Below are 18,834 nucleotides of genomic sequence, written 5' to 3' on the forward strand. Positions count from 1 at the left end.
GGCAGCGTGTCCTGATCCCTCCCTTCCGTACTACCCCATCTCACACAATGTCTGCCGTTCTCAAACAGCGAATTCGATACAAGCCCTACTTGGACAAGATCCGAACTGCCGCCCAGTGCGTCGATCTGTTTGGCGCAAAGCCCAACCAGTACATTGGATGGTCCGGTTTCACCGGAGTCGGAGCCCCCAAGGTTGTCCCCGATGCTGTCTCCAAGCACGTTGAGGAGAACAACCTGCAGGGACACGAGAACTGGCGATACAACCTGTTCGTCGGCGCCTCTGCCGGTATGGAGATCGAATCTCGATGGGCCAACAACAACATGATTGCCCGAAGATCTCCCCATCAGGTCGGAAAACCAATCGCTGCTGCCATCAACGAGGGTCGAACCGACTTCTTCGACAAGCATCTGTCCATGTGGGCCCAGGATCTCACCTACGGCTTCTACACCCGAGATAAGAAGGAGAACTCTCTAGACATCGCTGTCATTGAGGCCACCGCCATCACTGAGGACGGTCATCTGATCCCTGGTCCCGCCGTTGGTGCCTCCCCTGAGATTGTCCACATGGCTGACAAGATCATCATTGAGCTCAACACCAAGACTCCTTCCTTCGAGGGTCTTCACGACATCAACATGCCTGTCCTGCCTCCCTTCCGACAGCCTTACCAGATCACCGACGTTTCCCAGAAGATGGGAACTCCTTACATCCCTCTTGACCCCTCCAAGGTCGTTGCCATCGTCGAGTCTGAGTTTGCTGATGTTGTTGGTGCCAACTCTCCTGCCGATGAGGGCTCTAAGGCCATTGCTGCCAACCTCATTGAGCTCTTCCAGCAGGAGGTCAAGGCCGGCCGACTGCCCGAAAACCTGCTGCCTCTCCAGTCCGGTATCGGTAACATTGCCAACGCCGTCGTCGAGGGTCTGGCTGATGCCTCCTTCAAGGACCTTAACGTCTGGACCGAGGTGCTGCAGGATTCCTTCCTGGACTTCTTCGAGTCCGGCAACCTCAACTTCGCCACTGCCACCTCCATCCGTCTGACCGAGGACGGCTTCAAGCGATTCTTCGACAACTGGGACGAGTTCTCCAAGAAGCTGCTGCTGCGATCCCAGGTTGTGTCCAACAACCCCGAGATCATCCGACGACTCGGTGTCATCGCCATGAACACCCCCGTCGAGGTTGACATCTACGCCCACGCCAACTCCACTTGTGTCAACGGCTCCAAGATGCTGCATGGTCTGGGAGGCTCCGGTGATTTCCTCCGAAACGCTAAGCTCTCCATCATGCACACTCCCTCCGCTCGACCCTCCAAGACCGATCCCCTCGGTATCTCTTGCATTGTCCCCTTCGCCACCCACATCGACCAGACCGAGCACGATCTGGACATTGTCGTTACTGAGCAGGGTCTGGCCGATCTCAGAGGCCTCTCTCCCAAGGAGCGATCTCGAGAGATGATCAACAAGTGTGCCCACCCCTCCTACCGAGACCAGCTGCTTGCTTATGTCGAGCAGGCCGAGTTTGAGTGCGCCAAGAGCCGATCTCTCCACGAGCCCCACGTTCTCAAGAACGCCTTCAAGATGCATACTAACCTTGCCGAGAACGGAACCATGCGTCTCGACAAGTGGTAAACACTATATAAGAATGTATTTATTTTCTCTCTTAACCTATTGATGTTCCTGATCTTGAGCTACTTGGACTGGTACAGTAGCTATAGATGAGCCTTATGCATGTCTCACACTAACTACATAATATCTAAAAAAGCCGCTAACGGCGTCTACCCTTGTATAGTGCGGCTACAACCAAAGATACCACTTTGTGTCCAATCTCCATTGTGGGGTGTCAATGGCGTGACGTGAAGACGCGTGCGGACAGGCTTTGTAGATAAGGGTTGTAGATAAGACGTTATTGGAATGACATATGTATTGTACAGTGTAATTGTGCTGTAAGTACTCGTAATTGCATCTGACTGAGCTGTCTTAATGATGTATCGGGTTGACATATCTGAACGTCGAAATTTGACACCTAGTTGCTTCTGAACACTCATCCTAATCACTGTTGATAATAGCTCAACACTCATTGGAGCGCCGGAAATTAGTCTTAGTCAGTTGTATTGTTCGTGCGATAGCTACTGTATGTACTGTAATACGGCTAATAGTGTAATTTCCCCGCCAGGGGTTTTGGTTGAGTCTAGTTCCATCATGTGTTGGGAGAGCCAGAATACGATATTGTACAGGCAAATAATACTCGTCTTATTTAGTCCTCGTACAGCACAAAGAAAGTTGTTATCAGTGCCGATGTGCAGTATGTCGGCCGAGTCGGGACACAAGCAGAGAGTACGGGAGATGCAGTGGTCCGACTCGGTTGTTCTCTGCTGTCGTACTTGTACCAGTGCAGTATACACCAACAAGGATTTCTCGTCATACGGTCATTGCAGCTGTGCTTCATGCGCTGTCAGGTAATATCATATCATGTCACCCCCATTTTGTGAGATCTCACTATAAAGCATGTTCGTTATACTGTTATTCAATGTCAACCAAGCTCTGAGCAGCTACTGCTGTAGTTATTAGTTGTAGTGTACAACAGCTAAGTATGAACCGGAAAGCATGTATGAGTCAACCTACTCGCGTCTGTAGTCCAAAAACTCTCGAGAGTTCTTGTCCAACATCTCGAGAGCCCCCGCTTTAGATACACCCTTTGCATGAGCAACTAGATCCAGCACCTCCTGCATAAGATCATCCATAACAGGTCCTGCTTTGTAGTAATCCGACTCAATAAGCAGCCGGTCGTCCGGAATCTTCGCCAACAAAGGAGAAATCTTCTCCAACTTTTGATCGAAGCGGTCTCCTTCACGATCGATGTGTCCGCAGGTTATAACACTGCTCACAGACACGAAGACACGTACCTTGGTAGGCTTCTTCTTGGAGCCTTCCAACTTGAACCAGCCTACCAGAAAGTCGGGAGGACCAGAGTAAGAATGCAAACAAACAGTCAGGGGTTTTCCAGGGTTCTTCTTTAGAATCTCGGTTACACACTCAAGTAACGCTCCATGACACTGAACTCCATGCAAAGATATGGGTCTCCCATAGTCAACAGCTAGTTGCAACTGGAGCCCCAAAATCGTCCGCTGGTGGTCAAGAGACACTCTAAATGGCGTCAGCTTATCCCCCTCTTTATCCTTAACCCGAAACGGCTTGTCCAAACCCGCCTCCCCAATCATGCCATTAGGATACTTCTCAAGACCTTGTCTCATGAGATCAAGATAATTGGAGAACGGCATTGGTTGCTCTTGGCTGGCCACGAATCCCTGCAGTTCCTCCTCAGAGCCTCTGGGACCTGCCAAAACACGACTATAATGTTCCTTTGCTTCCAATCCTTCTTCCGTGTACACCTTCCATGTGAACCAAGGATGGTATCCGAAACAAGGTACCACCTTAGGCCAATCAGCAATCGACTCCACTCTTTCTATATCTTGAAAGTTGGTCGACATGCAGGCCAGAAGGTCCGTTTTCATGCTCGGGATCAGATCGAGGGTATCAGGAGTGTCTGTTGGGTGACAATGGGCATCAAACATGGTAGTTATAGAGAACAGAGGGTGCGATGACGAAAGGCTCAAGCTTACAAACAAGCATCATCGAGGGTTAGGGTAATCACTTGTAGTTTAGAAGGTATGGTTGATGTCATCGACTTGGTGTCACCAGCTCGCCGAGTGCCTCCGTCTCGCCACTTATAGTGGTGCGAATCAATAGATATTCTGAAGCACATTGGAAGTGACCCGTTATAAAGGCACAAGTGCAGTCTGTTCCATGAAAGAAATAAAGTGAAATGCATTCTAACATGCCTGGAAGGGGTAGGTTCAGTGGTATAGCAGAGGATCAATAGTATCGAGGCCGGGGAATGCTGTTTAGTAATTTTTCGGTGCACGTTTATTGAACCTCTCTGGAGCGTAGCATATTCATTCTCTAGCCTCCAATCATCGTCCCTCTCATTTTTAGCGGATAATTTATCCATAGCCTATATATAACTTTAATAAAAGCTGCAGCTGGGTGCCAATCGCAGCGTTATCGAAAAAAAGAGACGCATCGACACCACTCTACGCCAAACCCTGGAAATGAAAGCCAAACAGTACGTCCCGCCATGGAAACAGCCCTACATTATTGCCGTGGCGGGGTCTTCGGGATCGGGAAAGACTTCGGTGGCTCAACTCATCATCAAGCAGTTGAATGTGCCTTGGACCGTTCTTTTGTCCATGGACAACTTCTACAAGACGCTGACACCTGAGGAATCTGCTGCTGCCCATCGAAACGAGCACGACTTCGACACGCCTACCGCATACGATACCGACGATCTGGTCAAGTGTCTTCGAGATATCAAGGCAGGTCATCGAGTCAACATTCCTACGTACTCCTTTGTCGAGCACGCTCGAACCGACAAAACTGTCAGCATTTACGGCGCCAACATTGTGATCCTTGAGGGAATCTATGTGCTCTATGACCACCCCGGCTTACTGGATCTCATCGACATGAAGATCTTTGTCGACACTGATCTGGATACTTGTCTGGCTCGACGACTCACGAGAGATATGCTTCATCGAGGACGAGAAATGTCCGGTATTATAAACCAGTGGCGTAAGACGGTCAAGCCCAACTTTGAGCGATACGTGCGACCTACAATGGCCAATGCTGATGTTCTGATTCCTCGAGGACGGGACAATGTCGTAGCGATTGATATGGTGGCCCAACATATCACTAAAATTCTTACAGACAAGAGTGAACGACACTTGGCCGATCTGTGCTCGTTGATCGACGACGACGAGCTGGCTGCCGAGGAAGCTACCTGGAACAAACAGATTCATGAACTGAAACAGTCGCCCCAGCTTATCGGCATTCACACAATTCTATGTTCAGATGATACCAAGCGAGCTGATTTCGTGTTCTACTTTGATAGAATCGCCACTCTACTGGTCGAGAATGCACTGCAGCACTCCAAGTTTGAAAACATTAACGTCGAGACTCCCACAGGAAACACCTTTGAGGGAGTCCGACGTCTGGGAATTGACAATACCTGTGCTGTAGCTATAATCCGAGCAGGTGAGTGTTTCGACCGTTCTGTCAAGCGAACCATCCCTTCAGTCCGAATGGGAAAGCTGCTGATCCAGAGTGACATTTCTACCGGAGAGCCCAAATTGCATCATCTGAACCTTCCTTCCCGCATTTCAGAGCCTGACGCCTTTGTTCTACTATGTGACGCTCAGCTCTCGTCTGGAGCTGCCGCTATCATGGCTACCACAGTCCTGGTTGACCACGGCGTCAAGGAGGAGAACATTGTCTTCGTTTGCTATCTTGCATCTAAACGAGGTCTTCAGCGGTACCTCAACGCCTATCCTAATGTGCATACTGTGGTCGGTAAGATTCTCGACGGCAGTCATGGCAGATTCATCGACACCAAGTACTACGGTACCTAGAAGCTGTAGACTACACGCATTTGACAGTTAACATAAATAAGCGATATTCCGAGTCCTAGCTTTTCCCCTGCCAATCCGAATTCTCGCAGTTTCGACGAAGTTCTAGACCCTTCCAGTAAATTCAAAACCTTATTTTTAGACATCGTGAACTTTTATCCGGAGGTTTTTCTAGAAAAGTCTAGAGCTTGCATGATATATGCATGATAAGTATATAACGATGAGGTCTTCCTCAAATTTTTGCAATCATCAAACCGTAACACAACTTAACACAAACACTCACTATGGATTTCTTTTCTCCTTACTCCAACTTTGGTGGCTACAGCAACGACAACTATGGTTACTACAGCCGACCACAATCCAGACGACAGTCTCGACAGCAGCAGATGCTAAGACGACAGGAAGCACAGCGACAGGCCGAAGCTCGAGAGTATGCTCGACGAGAAGCAGAGAATCGGGCTTACTACAAACACAGACAAGAGGTTTACCGACAGAAACAGCGTGAGGCTGAGGCTCGACGACAAGCTGAGGCACGAGCTTACTACGACCAGTTGGCCCGACAGCAGCAGCAGAAGGCTCGACGACAGCATCAGTATGTTTCTGATCCCTTTGCTCAGCTCTTGGGTATTAACGACCCCTCATCTATCCCTTTCCATAACTTCGACGAGTCTGATGGCGAGTACGAGTACGTTGCACCCACTTCTCAGGATGTGGCTATGTCTTCTCCCACTGCTTCCGAGTCCAACACCGATGTTGAGGACTCTGACTCTGACTCTGACAACGATGTCTTCTACGACAGCTTGGAGTCTGCCGAACCTTCTGATGACTCTGACTCTGACTCTGACTCTGACTCCGTGACCGATTATGTGGAGCCTGCTCCTACTGTTGTTGTTTACTCTACTCCCCAGCCCGCTGTGGAGAAGAACGTCACCAAGAGACTTCAGAAGATGGCACCTGTCATTGAGCGACACGTTGAGACCTTTGAGCGAATCAAAAAGGCTGCTTCTGGCTCTTCCTCCGACTCTTCTGACGATTACGAGTCTCTTTTGAGCTCCACCAAGTCTCGACTCAAGGTCATTCAGAACGCCCAGATGAAATTGGAGCAGCTCTACGACCAACTAGACTCCATCAAGACCGACAACAAGAAGGACAAGGCCATGCGAACTACTCTGATCAAGAAGTCTGTTGGCACTGCTGAAGCCATTGACAGTGTGGTCCAAATTCTCAAGGAGCAGCGAAATTACTACAAGCAGTGCATCGAAGAGGACAGTGGGTCTGACTCTTCGGTCGACTCTGCCTCTGACACCAGCTCCTCTGACACTAGCTCCTCGGACATCATCTACCATGTCACGCTGGAGGAGGTTCCTGACTCGGACTTGTCTGAGCTGTCTGAGTAAGCGCATACTCAAGCCTGCTAGATACCCGTAGCTCAGCTACACTAACGACATGTACATATTTAATGATAATGATGATAAATTGAACAAGACTGCAAATTTATAATTAGTCCAGAATACGACGTACTTAGTCCTGAAAATGTAGACGTCTGGATATGGGAATTTTAGTTACAACATTTCCATCATCACCGCTGCCACTGCCTGCTTTTGGCCTCCCCCCCCCCCCCCCCCCCCCCCCGGCAGTACACACTTCAGACGTCCATTAGTCCCGGTGCCACCAACCTCAAGGCTCTCCAGCTTCACGATAACAACATATATTACGGTCTGTCTCAGAGCTACTCTGACTTCCGGGCTGAGGATGACGGCAAGATAATCAAGCTGTTCTCCCAAGGTTACCCCGATCTCTCTCTTGATATTTGCCCAGGATGGTGAGCTCACCTTTAAGTCACCTCCCGAGCCTACTGTAAGGATTGTTTCTCCTGAAGGGTGACGGTGAAGTCCAGGGCTTAGAGTTCAACTGCTCTCGCTACTTTGTAGTTCTACTCTTGCTCCGACAAGATCCTTGGTCCCCTCCACCCCCAGGTCGTGTATGTCAAGATCAGTGACAAGTACGAGTGCGAGAACCCTGACAAGTTCACCATTGCTGTCACCAAGGAGGAAATGATACTAGCTATTTTTTGAATGATATTTCTAAACTGTGCAAGGCAAGATGAAACGTAGATGCTACTTACTCACCTACTACTGTACTGTAAAACATAAGTTTATGGCCTGTGATGTATTGTGTCTACCTCGATTGATGGATGGCTGCTGACTTGTAGTATGTAACTTTTCGGCCAATGTTCGTGTCGGATATGCGGTTTTATCATCTATTTTTCGGAATACTATGACATACTGTACTTGTACTCTGTGAAGTTTCCTATACATCAATAACATCTATTTTATACATTTTACATATATACCCTAGTAGCCAGACACGACCATGAAGAAGTATCCAATGGTGATAATGGCAATATAGACCAGGATGGAGGAGGGCACACCTCGAGTGATAAAGTTAGACACAGTGAGGTACCGTCGGCCCATCTCATCAGTCATGCAAATAGCGGTAACGTTGGGGAAACCTGAAGTGGGCAGGCCCATGGCGGCCGAACACAGCAGAGCTGAAACCATGACCAGGATTCGCGGCTGGGGATCGGGAAGAGACTCTCCAATTGTCTTGACCAAAGGTAGAATGACTAGAGCAGCCACAGTATGTGACACAAAGGTGGCGACAACAAGCACCAGCATGCCAAACACGACGATTACGCCAAAGAGGTCCAGAGAGCTGAGCTTGATAGAAATGGCAGATGCAATAGTAGCCAACAGGCCTGACGATGCCACGGCCTTGCCCATAACGACACCACCCATGGCCAGTGCAATAATGGTCCATAAGAAGTTGTTGAAGTCCTCGGTGGTCAGCAAGCCGGTTCCGAAGAAGAGAACAATGGGGATAAGAGCAATGACACCCATGTTTCCTAGCACAGGCTCAAGCTTCTGAGACATGCACCAGAGAACAATAGTGACCAGCGAGCCAAACACCACAAAGTACTGCTTGCCAGTATAGGGTTCTCTCATTCGTCGAATGGGGGTCAGTTTGAGGTCTCCGGGAGGGAAAGTGAGCATAAGGAAGAACCAAACCATGAGGATAGACACGATGGAAACGGGGATGGCAACAGCAAACCACTGCATCCAGGTAGGGATGGGGTCCATGTTTTCTAGGGCAATCAGGTTCTGGGGAGAAGCAATGGGTGATCCCATTCCTCCGACATTGGCAGCCAGCGCGATACCCAGAATGACGGCCTTGGCGAAGGTCGAGTCCGGAGGAAGTGTTCTCAGAAGAGGCTGGGAAATGGAGTAACACAGCACTGGAGAAGCAACGTTGGAGATCCACATGGACAAGAACCATGCCACAAACATGAGGGTGAGCAGCACGACTCTGGGAGAAGTACCGGCCTTGGACAAGATGGCAGTGGCCAGGATCTTGGCGATATCGTATTTGGACAGAGCGGCAGCCAGAGTGAAACCTCCAAGAAGCAACATGATGACAGAAGACCACATTTGCGAGAAGACGACATCGGCAGCGGCAGGAGCAGTGAGTCGGTAGGTGACGGTGTTGCCATGCTTGTCAACGGTGGTGCCGAGGTTGACACGCAATAAGACAACGAGGAACGGCAGCATCATGGAGGTAACAAATAGAGGAAGGGCTTCGGTAGCCCAGAAGAAGGAGGCGAGAACAATGATGGCCAGGCAGTTGTTCTGGGCATCGCTGTCAAAGGGAGTGATGACATGGATGAAGGTGAGCAGGATGCCCAGACCAATGAGGCACAGAATGGCTCTTCGTCCCACAATGGCTCGGGGTAGACGGAAACCCCACATCATGACATAGTCGACCTTTTCGAGCAACAAGCTGGTGGGTTCTTCTCCCTGCAGTCGCACGTTTCTGTTTCCTCCAATGATGTTGAGGTTGGCGGCCTGAGCCTTTCTTTCCATGCCAATCATGTCTCTCCACACAGTGTTTCGCTCCCACACAATGTGTTCACGCAGATGCAGACGGAGTTCCTGTCGGGCAATCTTGACGTCGCCGTTGGTCGCGAGACGGGCGTACACGTCGACAGCCTCATCAACTCGATGATCGAGGTTCTGTTCTGTTGCTCGCGAGAAGATATACGTTTTGGAACACATGTTTTCGAGATACGACTCTCGGATGTGTCGATCGAGCGTCTTGTCGAACTTTTTGAGGGCCTTGGAGAAACCCGTCTTGTTGAGCTGCGAGTACGATCGCAGTTCACACAGCGAGACGTAGACAGCGGTGGCTCGCTTTTTAAGCGTAATTCGCATGTCGTACAGGTTTGAGAAGACGTCTTCCTCCCCTCCATGGTGGAACCACGAGGGTCGTCTTCGGGCACCGGACTGGCTTCGGGTTCGTTTTCTTCGAATAGCCACTACGTCCTCGTCTGAGTCATCCGAATGGATTGTAGAGGGGGCAACGGCCTTACCAAATGACTGTCGGGCTCGAGATCGGACCGGAGACAACTGGTTGTGGAGATCCTCACCGTCGGTGGAGTCGACAGACAGAGAAGAGCGGCTTCGGGCGAGTCTGAAGGGCTGCTCATTGTCGGTATCCTGGGGACAGTAGCCCTGTTCGTGGCCAGCGTGTTCAGCCTGGAAAACAGCCTCATCCTCGATCAAGCGGTCGAGATCCAGGTAGATGTCCTGCTCCCGCTCCATGTAAAAGGAGTCGATCTTCTTGAGCTCATCGTCCAGAGCTCGTTTGAAAATATCCTCAGGGTTGGAATCTGCCTCTCGGATCAGCGTCGAGTTTTCCTCGTCCTCGTCCTCGTAGTTGGGCACGCCCAGCGCAGTACGTTCCAGCGAGTAGATGAGCTTCTTGAGCTGCGAGTAGGCAATGTACTCGGAGGTCCACTCGGGCACTGCGTTGAATTGCAGCGAGTGGTTGAACTTCATAGTGATGTAGTCGCTAGGTGGGTTGGGGGCGAGATCCTCGAGCGGGATTCCTTCGGGGTCGTCGGATGCGGGCAAAAAAACAGACAGTTTTACCGGTGAAACGACAAAGCTATGCAGCACACACGAACGGTGGGGGATTTTTGCTGGTCTCTGTCTTTATCAGGTCTACCTGAAACTGTAATTGACTGACTATAATCCTAGGGTTAGGTAGTCTTTTGGGTTTAAGCGAGACACGAGACTGGGGAGGTAAAAGACTAGACAAGTTAAAGAGATGTTGAGGCCATTGGAATTCGAGTAGATCGCTTGGTATTAGAAGGGCATGTTCTGTGAACCAAACAAACTCCAGATTTGTTCCTCTACAGTACTTGTACCACCACCTTCATCTCGCAACATGTCTCAGAGCCCGATCTACACCAACCACAAGTACATACTACACCATCATAGTTTCGCATACACTTTCAGAAATCGCATAATTACGGTCGAGGTGATAATTGGGCTACCACCACACACAGCTGACAAGCACGAAAGGCCGCTATCCCGATGCTGTCAACCTGCCAAAAGGCCCACGCATAGTCTCTATTACACTCTCCGCAATCGGAACCAAGGGTGGAACTTTGCGTGACTATTGGTACTTGGCTTTTTATACCCCGGCATAAGTAGACGACGTTTAAATCCTGTTGGGTGGGAGGAGGTGTTACTTCTTGACACCTGAGTGATAAGTTACAAACACTAGAACGTGACCACAGCTACAAACACGTGTTACAAACACGTTTTCCCACCCGCGTCGGTGCAAGAATATAAACGCGACTTCACCATGCTGGACCTCGAGCACAACCAATCATTCTCCACTAACACTGCAACGTGATCAGCTGACCGAAGTCTATTGACTGGTACCTGCTAAATTATCAAGGGTGAAAAATCCGCTAGTGCACGCGACCAGTCTGACAGGACGGGCTATATGTTTAGGCGGACGGATTAGAAAGGCCCTACATTGACACGGTTACATTTATTATGTGGACTTCCGTATGTCACACGTCACAACCTCTCTTCCCATGGGCAGTTGCAGTAGTTGCTCACTCTCGGTTAAATGGACTATCTGCATAACCTCCACAACTGCACGGGCCTGCAGTAGTATCGTGAACCAGGGCGTGCGTGCACTCTCAGACAAGAGGGTTTTCACCCCAAGCTCGCACCTGTGAGGACCGCGCTAGCGCCTCTTGGCTTTTTCCGTGGCTCCAGGTACAAGCAGACGTTTTAGGCCTCTTTGTATGTTGCACATCATTAATTTTTGATCGTCACTGAGCCCGTGTCTTTTTTTCGGCACCCCCAGAAAAACCATAAGTATGCTCTAGTTTGAGAGCACGTTAGAGAAGCAGATATGGTACTGTTGGACCCATCTTATGGCTCCCAAACAACATGATACGTTGTGTTACAGATATAGATACACCCTCGTCCAACACTCAACTTGGATGTACCAAAAACGTCAATTTTGGCAGGTCCTATGAAAATAAGAATAGCATCCAACGAGAGAAAAAGGTCGCGTGCAGAGCTAATTTAGAAACGATATCAAGGTATTAGCACCAAATTGATATGGTATACAGTAGCGCCGTTTGTCCTGGCTCAGGTCACCAAGTGCAGTATGGACATCAGTACCGTTCGATGATACACGTGTTCTGGTGGGCGGCCTGTTGTAACGACGATACTACGCCCAACTGGTTATGTGCTTACAGTATCGGTGTTCCCTTCAGGGTACATTGTATTGACGACGTCACTCCAGTGGTCCTGTCAATGCTATCTACAGTAATTATCTGCAAGCGTATAAAACGGAGTCAAACATAAGTATGCTCAGGTGGGTGAGAGTTTTGTGACCAATTCCGTGGTGAACGTGGCAGTGGTGAATCCGAACTAATAATTCTAGTACATCAGACCCACCATCGATCTTAAAGTACGAGTACGGCAAGCGGCAGTAGGCGTGACTGGACGATCGGTTCTTCGACTTCCCGTGAAAGTACCGCTACGAGCAAGCAAACCATGGCTACAGTCCAAGCACAATCCATGAACATATATATAAGTACGACATCTTCAAGAAAAACCCGGATATAGAAGTACTTACAGTCATGATGCACGTACTTGCACATATATTCCCACCAGAGATACAGCCACACGATCTATAACTCCTGACAAGGGCCTATATCGTATCAGCTTGAGAGAGTCTGGTACAAAAATCTGTATGCGGCTCTTAATGCGGTTTGTGTTGTGTAGCGACTTCTATTGTCCTTAGCTTGGTTTGTTATTACGGAAGTGCAGACTTCGAAAGATTACTACTTGTACGAACTTGTTATATACTTGTAAGTACTGTATCTGGTTTCACCTCGCTTTTATATTTTTAGAATCTGTCCATTATTATTTCACTTGTGGTGTATTTTTTAAAAAAAATATTATAATTTTCACCACATTTTTTATAACATAATACCTTTTTTTATAACCCAATTACTAAGTACTGTATGTACAATGTTTCAACTCAACTAAACATTTAATCACTACACAGCTTTAGTTGACATAGTAGCGTCATTTATGATTACGTAATTGACATGGAGACTTTGAAAATCGATCGAAAATCAGTCTCAGACATATGCTGTCTCATCTCCCTACCGCTCTTACATGTCCAATCTCATCCAAACCACCTCGCAACATCCAACGGTTCAGCCTTACATCGCTTAACTTTTAGACAGTCCAACATGCAGCAATGTGCATGAACATCCCAACCACCTACAAACAACATCATGACGTTAATTGTGGTGTCATTGTGAGTACCAAGGGCGGAATGGAGGCGTTTTGAGCAGTAATTTGCCACAGATTTACCACCAACATTCGCCACACAACGCTAACACAGATTCCTTCCTTACACCATCAACTTCAATCTCGATGAGGGACAACGACCCAAGGTGGACGTGACCACGGAGCCGGTGGCGCCTTCGCGACCTCCAATCAGTCGCTCCAACTCGGATCTCAAGACTCTCCCGACGGTGCCCAAAAGTGGAGGCGTTTCCGCTCTCACTCTGGCCCTTGAACGATTCCCTCAGGAGAAGCCCTCTCAACAAAACTCCGGCGGCTCCTCCCTTACCTCGTCCGTGACACAGACACCCAACCCGGCTCTCCCTTCCATGTTCCATAAGGCCGAGCCTACAGGTCCTGCTCCCGCCATCGTCCACCCTGACGAATTCTTCAAGCCCTCTCCGCATGCGCAAGCCTCCGCTATTGTGCAGCCTCCATCAGCGGTGGCAGGGGCTCTACAAGTCTCGTCTGCTGGATCACCCCAGCAGGCCGGATTCTTGGAAAACGAACTTGCTCTGCAGAAAATGAAGCACCCTACTGTTCCTCCGTCTGCTTCGGAACCGTCGTCCGTGTCTTCAGCCAACTCCAACCCAGCAGAGTATCCTACGCTTCGGCCTCCCCGACCGCAATACAACCAGCCTCAGTCCCGTGCCTCCTCACCACCCCCTAGAGTTGTCGACAAGCGTCGCCCCGTGTCTGGACAGACAGCCATGCGGTTTATTGACAGATTCGGGCAGCAGAAACCCAGCGATTCGTTTCAATCCGCCAAGGACTGGACTGTGGAGAAGTCGCACAAGGGTAACGGAGGTCTCAGAAATGCCGTCAACCGATATTGCGCTTCTACTAACCATAAGAAGCTGTGGGTGGGAACCCTTGGCATGCCTTCTGATGAACTCGGAGACGTCTCCAAGGTGGAAATCGAGCGCAAACTCACTCGAGAGTATGATTCAGTACCTGTGTTTGCTCCTGATAACACCTTCGAAGCCCACTACACACACTACTGTAAGGGTATCTTGTGGCCCACTCTCCATTATCAGACACCTGACTCAGACAAGTCAAAGGCATACCATGACCACTCTTGGGAACACTACAAGGCCCTTAACCAGATGGTTGCCGACAAGGTGATTGAGGTGTACAAGCGTGGAGACGTTATCTGGATTCATGACTACCATCTTCTGCTCGTTCCTGAGATGGTTCGTCAGCAGCTGCCCAATGCTCGAATCGGAATGTTCCTGCATGTCACTTTTCCTTCCTCTGAGGTGTTCCGATGCTTGGCTGCACGAAACGAATTACTTACAGGTATGCTTGGTGCAACTTGTATTGGTTTTCAGACTGCTGAGTATGGCCGACACTTCTTACAGACATGCAATCGTCTGCTTGTCGTGGATGCTTCTGTCGACGGAGTAGAGAACAACGACGGCCGTTTTACTGCTGTAGTTGCTTGTCCTATTGGTATTGACCCTCCTTCTCTTCAGAAGCACTTTATGGACCCTGAAGTCGACAAGTGGCGTCGACTGATCCGTGCACGATGGCCTGGGAAGCGATTACTTGTTTCCAGAGATAAGCTCGATTCACTGCGTGGAATCAAGCAGAAGCTGCTGGCTTATGAACACTTTCTGATCAACAACCGGGAGTTTTGCGATAATGTTGTCCTTGTACAGGTATGTTTGTCTGGAAACGAGTCGGATTCTCTCGAGGGAGAGCTGGTGCACATCATGGACCGAATTAATGCTCTTACCGATGACCTGAGCAATCAGCAGGTCATCTTTTTGCATCAGGATATCGAGTTCGAGCAGTATTTGGCCATGCTGGCCGAGGCTGAGGCATATGTTGCTCTTTCTCTGCGAGAAGGCATGAACCTGACCTGTCATGAGTTCATCTTGTGTAGCAAGGACAACAGTGGTCAGCTGATCTTGTCTGAGTTCACTGGTTCTGCCTCCGTTCTCGACAACGACGATGTGCTTGTTGTCAATCCCTGGAACATGCGACAGGTCTCTGATGCATATAAGACAGCTCTTACAATGGACCGAGGGACTCGGGAGAAGCATCGAGGACGTCTGGTCGAGTTTGTGGAAGGCCATACTTGTCTGCAATGGGCCACTACTTTCCTGCAACATCTGGAAGATGCCTGGGTGGAGCACCAAAAGTCCAAGCGACTGTTGCCCAGATTGAACATTGCGTATGCCAAGGAAAGGTACGATATTGTTGCCAAGCAGCCTGGAAAGTATCGGTTGTTCCTTCTCAACCTGGAAGGGCGAGATTTTTCCTCTCCTCACACTTCCAAGCCTGCACTGTCCTCCTCAGCTGCTGTCTACTCGTCCACTCACAACAGGATCCCCATTCTCACTGAGCTGGTTTCGGACCCTTACAATGTGGTGTACATCATCTCCTCTGATGCCAGGCACGATATTGAGCGTCTGTTCCGCAACGTCCCCAACCTGGGTATTATTGCTGAGAACGGTGGCTACCTGCGCCCTTACAGATCTGACCAGTGGATCCGGATGTGTGACGAGGAGGATGTACATAACTGGAAGGACTCTGTGCTAGAAGTCCTGGAGAGTATCAAGGAGCGATGTCCGGGATCTTCTATCAAGAGCGACGAGACCACCATCACCTTCCAGTTTACTCCGCAGTACTCTGCTGAGCAGGAGCAGGACTTCTCGTTTGACTTTGCCGGAGAATGTGTCTCACACATCAACGACGCCTTCTCCACTCAGAACATTACTGCCCGATTCAACGACGACCGTATCCTGGTTGAGAACCAGCAGCTCTCCCGTCTGGCGGCTGTGAAGCGCGCTGTGGCCATTTTTGAAAAGACGTGCAAGATTGGAGGAGACATCGAGTCCAAGGGCATCAACTCTGGCCACCTTACCGTTGCTCCTTCGTCTCCCACGCTCACAAGAACACGGTCATACACCATCAGTGCTCCTGGTCCCTCTTACGATGCCACCATTTCCTACGTGTTTGTGGCTGGTAACGACCAGAGCGACTACCCCGTGATCGAGTGGGCCAACTCTCTCGGCGATGTGGAGACAGTGCTTACTGTCGGCCTTCATTCGGAGCACAGCCCTGCAGCTGTCAGTGTTGAGGGTCTCAACGGTCTGACTCTGGCTCTCCGAGAGCTTGCCGTGGGAGACCGCAGTGATATCAAGGGCGACCGAGATACGCGAGAAAGAACGCCGTAGACTTAGTCAGCTCTTCAGCTAACATAGAATTATAGAACATTAGAGTGTAACTTTCGGATGTAACTCAGAAGTGTAGATTGGGTGTGGGTTGGGATGACCTTGGTTGCCTGTACGACCATCAACACCGTGTCGCGTTCGTTTATAGTTGGCGTTTTGGGTTGGGAGTCAATCTTCCTCGTTTGAGTCTATTTGTAGGACAAGACCCAGTCATTTGGTAGAGGCAGGTCGCGTGAGTAAACTGGAGAAAGGACCGAGCTCATACACAAAGGAGTTATTGTGTGTGTGGTCTTTACATTGTCGTTGGTTCAGCCTGTAATTGTACCCTTGTACTTGCATGCGTATGTGTTGGCCACAATGCCAATGTTGCGTCGACTATTTTAGCGTAGCATACATTAGAAGTGTACTCGTGTGAGTATGACAAACAGATATACTTGTACTACTGTACTTGTAATGTGAGACCTGGTCATCACAACACCAGTTACTTGTAGACCTCGACCCGCTGAAATGTCCGGGGGCCACGGAAGCCGCCGGGATTGCACATCCATGCAACTCCAATTGTATGACTCCAGTATACCTGTCGAAGGCTGTTGCCCAAACAGGAATACGATCGGCTCTCTGGAATGTGAACCCAAAAGTTAGAGCCGAGAAGGACGGGACACAAGGGAACAATAGCTGAATATCCAAACACTGCAAGCAGCAATCGCAGTTTCACGACACGATATACGAGGAAAAAAGATTCCCGAGCAGTTGCGGTTCTGCAGCATGTATAGCTCCTCAGTGAGAGTCACCAACAGACTAATTATGTCACATTGTGTGGTGTTAGATTCATGAACTCACTAAAAGTTTCCGTTCTGGTCGGTGTTAGCACACTACTCACTTAAGGGATACATTTGTACATACTGTACGTTGGTTGGCTAGTGAGTGAATGGTTAGCGTCCTTCATTGTGAAGTTTAGTCTGGTTGTGATGCAGTATGTGCGAGTGTAGGGTGGGTTGGTAAGCTGTTGGCAAGATACTGTAGAAGTACGATACCTTGTACAAGTATATGAATTGGTACGAGTACTTGTATGGTCTATAAACTGATACTATAGTATATACGAGTGCAAACAAATAAATAATTAATTATATTGAGTAATGGCTTAGAAAAGCATGGCGGCAGCAACGACGACACCAGCGACAGCGGAGACACCCATAGCAGCGGCACCGTTGGCCTGGGCGGGCTGAGTGGAGGGAGGAGCCTGGATCTGGCCATCACCGATCTGAGAGACAATAGCACCGGGAGTGGTCTTGGCGGGGGCAGGTGCGGGAGAAGCAGCAGCGGCGGTCTCCTTGTGGCACTTGTCATCAGCACAAGAGGTGATGGTGACCTGGACAGTAGACTTGGAAGTGACAACAGCGGACTTAGTGGCCTCGGCTGCGGGGCTGGAGTTGGCAGCAGCAGACTCACCATCGGAGTAGACGGCTCGGGCTACGATTCCAATGGCACCGTTAGCGCAAGCATCCTGGTTTGCAAGAACGTAGCCGTTCTTTCCGTCGGGGCAGGCAACAAAGTCGAATCGGGGAACGTAGAGGTGGTCCTGACCGTTCACAATGATATCTCGGGTGGCCTGGCCGTCTGTCTCCTCAATGAAAGCGTACTGGCCAAACTCAACGGGCTTACCGTTGGCGTAGAGGCCACGGTCCTTCACCTCGTAGGTGGTGGGCTCACCTCCTCCAATAACGAGCTGGTTACCGTTGGAGTTGATGGCAGAGTTCTGGACATCGGATCCAGAGTGGATGGCGATAAGTCCAAACTTCTGAGCGGAGACAAGGCCGGCGGTGGCGGCGAGGAGGACGGCGGAGAAGTGCATTATGATTAACGAGAGTGTGAGTGTCTGTAGATCGAAAACCGGGAAGAGATAGCTCCCGTTTATATAATCATCTCAAGCTATAATTAGGACCTCCCAAACGCTACAGTAGTCCAAAAAACAACATCATTCTGCGCTAAGCGAGACTGTTTGGTGCTACTGACATAGCGTGACCCCAGTAAGTTTCAACCTTGCGGCTATCCAAGACCTTGTCTAGCGGCCTGTGGGGCTGGGGTGGTGGCTACCGGTTAGATCACAGTGGGCCGTTAGCTCGTTTTAAGAGACTCGGCAGTTGCCCTTCTACAAGTATAGTGCAAGCAATTGGACGTGTCTATCCCTTGCTTCACGATACTGTAGGCATCGAGGTGCCAAGTGCTTGAGATGAATAATATCCCGCATCACACGAATGCAGGCCTGTGCGTGCGCTTTGCATTATTCTGGGGATGGAATCAAAACAGAGCCTGGGAATGGAAATGGGAATGCGAACACCACCCAACACAATCTCCTCACACTACAAGTAGCAAATGTCTACGACGACGACACACAACCATTGCATTGTTGCTACTACAGTAGTAGCGTCGTGTGGTATCTGGACTGGGCACTCCCCCTCCTCTGGAGACA

General features: G+C 49.7%; 7 protein-coding genes across 7 annotated transcripts; 4 read left to right on the top strand and 3 right to left on the bottom strand.

Annotated features, from left to right (window-relative positions):
* Window positions 1-47: 47 nt before the first annotated feature.
* YALI1_E36437g (uncharacterized protein) lies at window positions 48-1,622 on the top strand (the record flags this gene model as incomplete). Its single annotated transcript, XM_504613.3, has 1 exon — window positions 48-1,622. The coding sequence occupies one exon, from the start codon at window positions 48-50 to the stop codon at window positions 1,620-1,622; it is 1,575 nt and encodes a 524-aa protein (XP_504613.3).
* A 989-nt stretch (window positions 1,623-2,611) lies between these two features.
* Window positions 2,612-3,565, bottom strand: YALI1_E36472g (uncharacterized protein; the record flags this gene model as incomplete). The annotated part of the gene is made up of 1 exon (XM_504614.3): window positions 2,612-3,565. The coding sequence occupies one exon, from the start codon at window positions 3,563-3,565 to the stop codon at window positions 2,612-2,614; it is 954 nt and encodes a 317-aa protein (XP_504614.1).
* Window positions 3,566-4,102: 537 nt separating this feature from the next.
* Window positions 4,103-5,455, top strand: YALI1_E36477g (uncharacterized protein; the record flags this gene model as incomplete). The annotated part of the gene is made up of 1 exon (XM_504615.1): window positions 4,103-5,455. One exon carries the CDS (start codon window positions 4,103-4,105, stop codon window positions 5,453-5,455), a length of 1,353 nt encoding a protein of 450 aa, XP_504615.1.
* A 281-nt stretch (window positions 5,456-5,736) lies between these two features.
* YALI1_E36494g (uncharacterized protein) lies at window positions 5,737-6,849 on the top strand (the record flags this gene model as incomplete). Its single annotated transcript, XM_504616.3, has 1 exon — window positions 5,737-6,849. One exon carries the CDS (start codon window positions 5,737-5,739, stop codon window positions 6,847-6,849), a length of 1,113 nt encoding a protein of 370 aa, XP_504616.1.
* A 957-nt stretch (window positions 6,850-7,806) lies between these two features.
* YALI1_E36540g (uncharacterized protein) lies at window positions 7,807-10,347 on the bottom strand (the record flags this gene model as incomplete). Its single annotated transcript, XM_504618.1, has 1 exon — window positions 7,807-10,347. The coding sequence occupies one exon, from the start codon at window positions 10,345-10,347 to the stop codon at window positions 7,807-7,809; it is 2,541 nt and encodes an 846-aa protein (XP_504618.1).
* A 2,783-nt stretch (window positions 10,348-13,130) lies between these two features.
* Window positions 13,131-16,367, top strand: YALI1_E36568g (uncharacterized protein; the record flags this gene model as incomplete). Its single annotated transcript, XM_504619.1, has 2 exons — window positions 13,131-13,153; window positions 13,241-16,367. The coding sequence occupies 2 exons, from the start codon at window positions 13,131-13,133 to the stop codon at window positions 16,365-16,367; spliced, it is 3,150 nt and encodes a 1,049-aa protein (XP_504619.1).
* A 1,138-nt stretch (window positions 16,368-17,505) lies between these two features.
* Window positions 17,506-18,216, bottom strand: YALI1_E36619g (uncharacterized protein; the record flags this gene model as incomplete). The annotated part of the gene is made up of 1 exon (XM_504620.3): window positions 17,506-18,216. One exon carries the CDS (start codon window positions 18,214-18,216, stop codon window positions 17,506-17,508), a length of 711 nt encoding a protein of 236 aa, XP_504620.1.
* Between the last annotated feature and the right edge of the window lie 618 nt (window positions 18,217-18,834).

Source organism: Yarrowia lipolytica, chromosome 1E (assembly GCF_001761485.1).
Source record: "Yarrowia lipolytica chromosome 1E, complete sequence".
Lineage (NCBI taxonomy): Eukaryota > Fungi > Ascomycota > Dipodascomycetes > Dipodascales > Yarrowia > Yarrowia lipolytica.